The 7,976-nt window shown below is 36.9% G+C and overlaps 2 protein-coding genes across 2 annotated transcripts; both read right to left on the reverse strand.

The window, feature by feature from the left end:
* Positions 1-1,065: 1,065 nt before the first annotated feature.
* Positions 1,066-3,541, reverse strand: LOC148194688 (laccase-15-like). Its single transcript, XM_088097518.1, has 6 exons — positions 3,435-3,541; positions 3,096-3,247; positions 2,779-3,023; positions 2,532-2,660; positions 1,476-2,423; positions 1,066-1,363 (listed from the first exon to the last, which is right to left on the reverse strand). Exons 1-6 carry the CDS (start codon positions 3,525-3,527, stop codon positions 1,233-1,235), a joined length of 1,698 nt encoding a protein of 565 aa, XP_087953644.1. The 5' UTR covers positions 3,528-3,541; the 3' UTR covers positions 1,066-1,232.
* A 2,017-nt stretch (positions 3,542-5,558) lies between these two features.
* On the reverse strand, positions 5,559-7,661 carry LOC148194689 (cytochrome P450 78A7-like). The gene is made up of 2 exons (XM_088095654.1): positions 6,654-7,661; positions 5,559-6,219 (listed from the first exon to the last, which is right to left on the reverse strand). The coding sequence occupies exons 1-2, from the start codon at positions 7,659-7,661 to the stop codon at positions 5,596-5,598; spliced, it is 1,632 nt and encodes a 543-aa protein (XP_087951780.1). The 3' UTR covers positions 5,559-5,595.
* Positions 7,662-7,976: the final 315 nt, after the last annotated feature.

A 7,976-nucleotide genomic window follows, 5' to 3' on the forward strand; every position in this document is an offset into this window, starting at 1 on the left:
TTCCTCGTGTCACAAGGGTGTTGTTGCCCCTTTAACTAACACTAAAAGAAACTACACATATAATATTAAACAATCGACACAAACAAGTAAAAAATTTAAGTAAATTCGTTAAGACCTACTTATGAAGGTCAATAAGTAGACGTTTCATTGTTAATTTTAAAATTTATTTTTTAATTAAACTATTTTAATGTTAGATTAATCATATTCGAACATTCATTAAGACGTGTAGATTCGTATACAGATTGAGTTAAGCTGGTCCAACTTATATCAAGTCTAGTAAAATTGATACGTGAGTTAAGTTATCTTAAGTATAACTTGAATTAAGTTAATTCAAGTTCAAGTCGAGTTTCTTTAAGTTGAATCAAGTTGGTTGGAACCAAATTGACACAAGTCAGGACAAAGTTATGTTCAATCTAAATTGAATTAGGTTCAAGTTAATTGAGTCTAGTCTGACTTAAGTAGACTGCCTAACTCTACTAAAGTCAATATAGATTTGTGTTGGGCCTAAACATTAAGTTGAGATGGTGTTAAAATGAGTTGGATTAATCTCATTTCAAGTTGAGTGATTGGTCTAATTAGGATTAGTCACACTAAACAAAATCAAGTCGAATTTGACTAAATTCTAAGTTCAACTTTATGTTTAACCAATACATAAAACATACATAAGTTAACATTCAAGTTAAATTTGGATCTCATAATTGATTATGTCTCTCACTCATTCTAATTGATAAAGTAGTTTTAATTTGATTTAAATTAAATTAAAAAAATCAAAATCAATGTTTTTATTGGTAAAAAGTATATTTTATTTGATTTGGATTTAACATAATTTATTAGTTAAAATAGATCTAAATTTTAAATTCGATATAAGTTATTGGATGGGAGGATTTTGAAAATTACAACACCTTAGCTCTATATAGCCAGCAATCGATAATGTTTTGAGTCTGCTGTCATTTTTACTTGGCGATGGTCATGTGACACTTAACCAAAACCAAAGACTACACACACCAAGCAATTAATAGCCGAAAGAAAATCTTAATTAAAAGACCGTTTAATAATGCCCTGCAACAAAAATAATAAAAGAACAAGTGAATTATTACAAAAAGCAATACACTCGGAGAACTCATTTCCTCAAATTTGGAACACATGCCTTCCGGAGAGGTAAGGTAAAACAAACATTTAACTTATTGTTTTCAATGTAAAGTTCTTTAAACAGAGAAAGTCCAGAATATTCTTCAGCATGGGGGCATGTCTGGCGGCGGCGGTGGCAACATTTGACTTGAAGAGTTTCCATTCTTCACAATAAAAACTGTCTGCATGCCCCAAGATTGGTGGCGTTCTAGATGGCAGTGCATAAACCATACCCCTGCAATTGAAAATACATGCATGCAGTTCGTGTAAGAAAAATTACATAAGCTCTCCATTTTAAAATTTGAAAAAAAAAAGTTAAATATAAACTCGTATTTGGTGTTACATACCAGGATTCACAGCCACGAATCTAATGGCAGCCCATCCATTTATTGGCACAATCACAGTATTCAAGTAAGGAGGATCAACGAGATTGAAATTCAAGGGATCTTGACTTTGGTTAAAATTGCCTAATCCATATCCAACAACATGGAAACTGTACCCATGGAGATGGATAGGATGGTCTATCCCTCCAACAACGTTTGTTCCTTGGAAAACAATTTCAACTGTTGCACCATAGTTCAGCACATTAACCCTAGTCTCTTTCGTTGGTGTATTCAACGTTATAGGCAAAAGATCTGCAGTGAAGTTAAATGTAAAAGGTGGGAATCTGGGAAATCCCGGTTCGTATATCCCATTGATATGATAGTAATAGGCTTTTAGAATGTCAATGTCGGGGGTTTGAAAGCTTATGTTGTTCATGCTAGCAGAGAAAATGGTTCCATTTAGCCCCTGGCAGTCGTTTCTGCCATTAGGGCATGGCAAAGTGTTGACAGAAATAGTGGTGACTATTTGAGTTGTGATGTTTGTTGGGACTGGACTGGGGGATCTCTCAGGCAAGCCTCTCAAGTTTGTGATGAAGTCCAAAGCTGCTTGTGTATCATTAAAGTCGGGGAGGTTGGGTAATGAAGGAGATGAAGGTGGAGTGTAATTGCCACTGTACTCTATTCTAGCAGTGGTTGTGGTGTTATCAAAGGCAACACCAAGCCCAGTTGAATATGCCCTTGCAGCTAGATAATAATGACCAGGTTCTTGGTTGGCGTGCAACAACACATCCATTGCTTGTCCTGGTGATATGCAAATGTAATCCCTTGTCAATGGCGTGGTGTATACAGCATCAGAACCAACAACAGTGAGGTTATGTTGGGAAACGGAGAAGAAGAGAATCAGATTCAGTGCCGCGTTAATAACTCGGAGATGATAAGTCCTCCCTTGTTCTACATTAAACTTGAACGTTTCTGAAAATTACAAGAAATTGTGGCGTTTAGAGCCAAACCTCAAAGTTACAAATGTTTGAAGTTGAAAGTTCATCATTAACTTCATCAACTTTGAACATTGATGCGTACCTGGAATTGAGCAAGGCAAGAGATCCCCGGGTTGACCATTTATAGTGAGAGCATCAGATATGTTTGGGGCTGCTCCGGTTTCAGAAGACTGTCTGAAGACCTCGTTGACATCATTAATCCACCACTCTCCTGCATATACATAAGTAAATAAAAACGTTGCATTTTTCCCACATACTTGCATCAGTATGTTCTAGCTATATTTGGTGAATTGCAGAAAAAAAAAACTGTTAAGGATAATTTTTCATACCAAATATGATGGGAATCTCGGCATCGGGTTGAGGAAAAGGGTAGGGAGTAGTCTTGGTTGGATAGACATAGATAGCACCATAGACAGTGGCTCTTAACCATTCACTGTGAGCATGCCACCATATGGTCCCTTCCTCAAAAGAAAAAATCAAGGTTTGTCTGAATTTCATACCAGGTTGGATGGGGCACTGAGTGATGTATGATGGACCATCTGTCCATGGATTCCTTGGCTGCTTCACTCCGTGCCTGTCCATAAATCGGTAATGGTTAATTTTCATCCACTCATAGGTTTCAAAATTGCTTAAGATAGAAAATTACCAGTGTAAAGTAATGTTGGAGTTTCCCTTGTTGTAAACATCAACGTAGATTGTGTCTCCTCTGTTGACTCTGATAGTTGGTCCTGGAAAGTTTCCATTCACTGTCAGTATACTTTTTGTGGAACAAAGTCTGGTATACTGGGCTTCTCTAACCTGCAAGATTAATCAAACCCATTTAATCTCCCCTGCAAAATATGATAATTTTATAGAAAAAAAAAATGTTTTCCTGTGAAAAGGTATCCGTGTTGAAGAGTTATGCTGGGGAAAGTAAACAAAAGAACAGAAATTTATATTCATGAACGCCATGGCGAATAACATTTCACCACTTTCTGTTACTCACTTCAAAAGTGTAATGACTCTGTGTTTGGGAACTAAGAGTGATCAAGGAAAAACACCACAGAATTTGGATGAAAATATTCTTGCTGCACGACATTTTCACAAAAGAGAAAATGTTATGCAAGTCGTACTACAATGCTATTGGTAATAGTTAGTGTTACATATATAGGAAAAAGTTTTATGCACAATGCTATTGATTTGAGTTTGCATGAATTACTTGTATTCTTCAAAAATTGGTGCGGCTTCATTGTCACATGTTTACCACTAATGTATAAGTCAACACGTCAATCTAGCCATTTAATCAATTGTAAGAAAATTGTAAAGGAAATTAAAGAGGAATTTGTCAAAAAGCAATCTGAGTTGAAGGTAGCGTACATATTGGAAACTGCTTTATTTGGTGAGTATGATACAGATTGTATTGCACCTCTTCGAAAACACTGCAACAACAGCTTTACTTAAAAACCCATAATAAATGGCTAACTTTGGAATGAGATTCCATCCTCCGAATAGTTAAGATTGCTTAATCAAAAAAGTGTTAACTTTCGATTATTCTTCGCTTCCCGATTCTGACTTCTGATTATGTTATGACTTCTATTTTACTGCTTTGTGTAATGCACACGTTTTTTTTCCGTATATGATTTATTATAATTAGTTGATGATGTTAAATTTATACTTTTCAAGAAAACTATCCCCAATGTCAACAAATCACTTACAATGTCAACTATCTATTGAATTAAGATATATTAAATATCGTAAAGAAAAATTATAAAGAAAACTTACATGGTTCTTATAAAGATTACAAGCGGTGGTGGATATACTCGTAAATCTAGTAATTTATTGACTTCATACCATAAATCAATTTTAACCAGTAAAACTAAGAAAAAAAATCATTTTCTTAAATCCAAATAATATAAAAACATGAACTAATAACTCATCATAAAGTTATATTGACTATAGTAGGATGCAACTTTTTCTATTAAAACACAGTACATGAGTTTAAACATGACGATTTGATTGTAATTTTACTTACATCACTTTTATCACAAAATAATTGACATATATATACCTTACAACGAAAAAATTAATTAATATTGTACATTTTCATTACATGCGTTAAATTCATCCCAAATGATAACACATCCTCCCTTTTCTTGCCCCAATACCAAATGGGGGTGTGGTGACCATTATTGCCTAATAGATTTTAAATAAATAAAAAATATAAATAGTGTGGCATCACTTAATAGATCGGAAGAGCAGCAGTTGAAGAAAAAAAAGCTAATTACTTGTAGTGGCCCCATTTGAGGAAGACAGCTGCAATTAGAGATAATAAGAATTACAAAACATTTTATAAGCTAATATTAGTTTTAGAACCATGTGCTTTGAGTTAAACTATTATATATTTAACGTGATTTTGATCTTAGGAAACAAACCTAATCCTCAACTAATTTGTCTCCTACTACCACATTAATGACTAATGAAGTTAAGTTACTGTGTCAAATAAGTATAATAAAAAAACAAAAAAGTGCACTTCTTGGTTGAAGTGTGTGTGAGAAGTGTTTGCAATTCTCTTTTCTGTAATGCCTTTGGGAGATTAAATCGTTAACCGTCCTAGTTAGTAGCTAGTATAGCTTTGCACATTGAAAAAATCGATGTCATCAATTTTAGCATGTTGCTTAACCAACTGTTTTCTCGATGTACAATTCTCATTTTTTTTATTTGAAAAAAAAAATTTAACACATTTTTTTTACGACATAACACTTATTTTCTTATTGAGGATCAGATTAGTCTAATGTGTACTTAATTTAGCAAATTTTCTCATTCTTCGATGGCTAACTTGTTTCGCTTAATCAAATTCAAACATATATATATATATATATATATATATATATATATATATATATATATATATATATATATATATATCTGCTGACATATACTGCTGAATATCAACTTATATAAATTATATTTGCGTACAGAAACTGGTAAAGATTTACTATTACAACAAAAAGGATATTTATCTCACTTGTATAAAAGCTAGATAAAACATCCTCACACTTAGAGACACTTTTTTATAGGAAAAATAGTATTTTCCTGAAATACAAAACATATTTATAACACTGCCCTCACATATCTTACACACCAAATCTCAGAATAATTATTGAGGTTTAATTAGTAAACCTTGGAGATGCCAGGGCTCTGAGGGGGTTCTTCATCTCACAAGATAGTTTCAGAACCTCGGCTAGGTCAACTGGGTTAGCCATGTCTTGAAACCAATGAAAACGATGAACCAAGTTAGCCACCCAAAGGCTCACAGTCACAAGACCTAGGTTTTTACCGGGGCAAACCCTTCGTCCAGCTCCAAATGGTGCGAGTCTAAGGTCACCACCTCTGATATCCACTTCGACCCCTCCTTCACTCTTCACAAACCTCTCTGGTTTGAACACTAGTGGCTCGTGCCACACGCTAGGGTCATGAGTGATGGCCCACATGTTCACCATTGCTGTGGTGTTGGCTGGCACCACCATTCCATTGCTCAGATGGACATCTGACGTGGACAATCGGGCCCACGAAAGAAGAGGCCCAATTGGATGCAACCGCAGGGTTTCTTTCAATATGGCTTCTAAGTATGGCAATTTTATCACATCAGCATCTGTAACTACCATCTTCTTTCCCACAACCCTGCGGAGTTCATTGCGAAGCCTAGTTTGCACTTGCTTATTCAAAATAAGCTCGGCCATGACCCACTCAGTAAGAAGTGCTGTTGTATCCGTGCCACGAAATATCATCTCCTGCGTGCAATCAAGTTGTTTTAAAAATATTAATATAAGTTGTTTGTATACCAACCACACTACCGGATTATTAATTACAAGCTAATAAAATTTATTTAATAAGAGATGATTACCGTGACATTAGTGTCACCTTGGAGTGTGCTTAAATATTTATCTGGTTGTCTCTATTTTTTGTTTCTTTTTTATTTCTTTTGCTAAATAGAAAATGCAGATGAATAAAAAAATGTATCGATCTTCTAAAACATATAACATTCTGCCCAGTTAAATTTGGAGAATCTTTTATGTTTGGGTTATCATTTTTTAATTAGAGTCATGCGACACATTCCCGGATTTTATATACTTTAGTTACAGTAGGTTTTTCAAACACATGCACGTGTTAAAACATGCATGGGCAATAAACTTCCGTACGTTGTAGGGATGAAAGAAACACAAACCCATAAAACAGCAATGATGTCATCATCTTCGAGCTTGTCATGTTCTTCTAGAGAGAGCAGCACGTCCACGAAGTCCGAGTCATCAGAAAGTTCCTTGAATGGAGCCAATATTCGGTGCTCCTCCAGAATCCTCTTTACAAATTTCTTCACTCTCGGAGCAAGAACGGAGCACCGTTCTCGAACACGTAAAGGGTCATAAAAGAAGCGTATCCAAGGAACGTAATCAGACCAGTTGAAAGCTCCCAAAAGTTCAAAACCTTCCCGCACAATGTCGCGCACCTCTTCAATCTCACGCCGATTATAACACTCATCTTGGTCGTGGTACCTTCTTCCAAAGACAGTTCCCATAACGTTATTCAGCGCTGCATCTTGGAGGTGTTTTCTTAGGCACACGAACCCGTTTTTGGACTGCTCCTGAGCTATAGCCCGTAACATGGCAGCGCAGTCTAGCAAGCGACCTGGCTCGTGGGCAAGAATGCGGCGCGGGGAGAAGAGGTGTGTTGAGGCTACCCTCCGCAGCAAGCGCCAATACGCACCGTTTGGGGCAAACCCAATGGCACGGTTGAACATGAGGCTCTTAGCGGATTGTTTAACGGGACGGTCAGCGAAATGGTGCGAGTTCAAGATTTCACGCGCCACGTGAGGGTCGGAAGTTACAACTACTGGGCTTGACCCCAAACTGAAGGCCATGAGTTTCGTGGCGGATAGGGCTGAAGCAATGGAAGCGAGGGTGCGATGAGGTAGGGCATGGTTTAAGCTAAACAAGAGGCCGAAGAAAGGGACTCCTTTGGGCCCGGGTACAGGAACCCGGCCCATTTGGTTCTTTCCGTTTCTCCATGCAAGACCTCCTCCCCCTCTTGGGAAGGCCCACGCCAGAAGGGCAATGGAAAGAATTGCAGTGAGGATTATGAGCAAGAGTGGGTTGTGAGTTAAGTTTTGTGTTCCTGCTATGGCTGGAAGTGTAAACACCCACCAGCTAGTGTCTGATGATGAGGAAGGTAAGCCCATTACAGTGCAGAGGGAAATGGAAACAGAGTTTGAAGCAATAAGAGAGTGATGAAGATGGGATGGTTGTGAAGTGCAGGGAAGGGGCTCGGTATAAATAGGTGTGCTTTCGTGGTTGCATGGACTGGACAAGAAGCTTAGGTGAGTTTGAAGATATCGTGTATTTTAAAAGTACAAAAAGTGTGTCATGATGCGTGTAAGTGGGGTTAGAGATACGTGGCTTAATTTGGTGGTTATAAGGTTTCCTACTTATTGTTACACATAATAGCTTTCTACACTCTTCTAGAATGGCCGTAGCCTTAGCAGCTGCATATAATA

The sequence above is a fragment of the Vigna umbellata genome, chromosome 8 (genome assembly GCF_029865625.1).
Source record: "Vigna umbellata cultivar VRB3 chromosome 8, Vumbellata_1.0, whole genome shotgun sequence".
Classification (NCBI taxonomy): Eukaryota; Viridiplantae; Streptophyta; class Magnoliopsida; order Fabales; family Fabaceae; genus Vigna; species Vigna umbellata.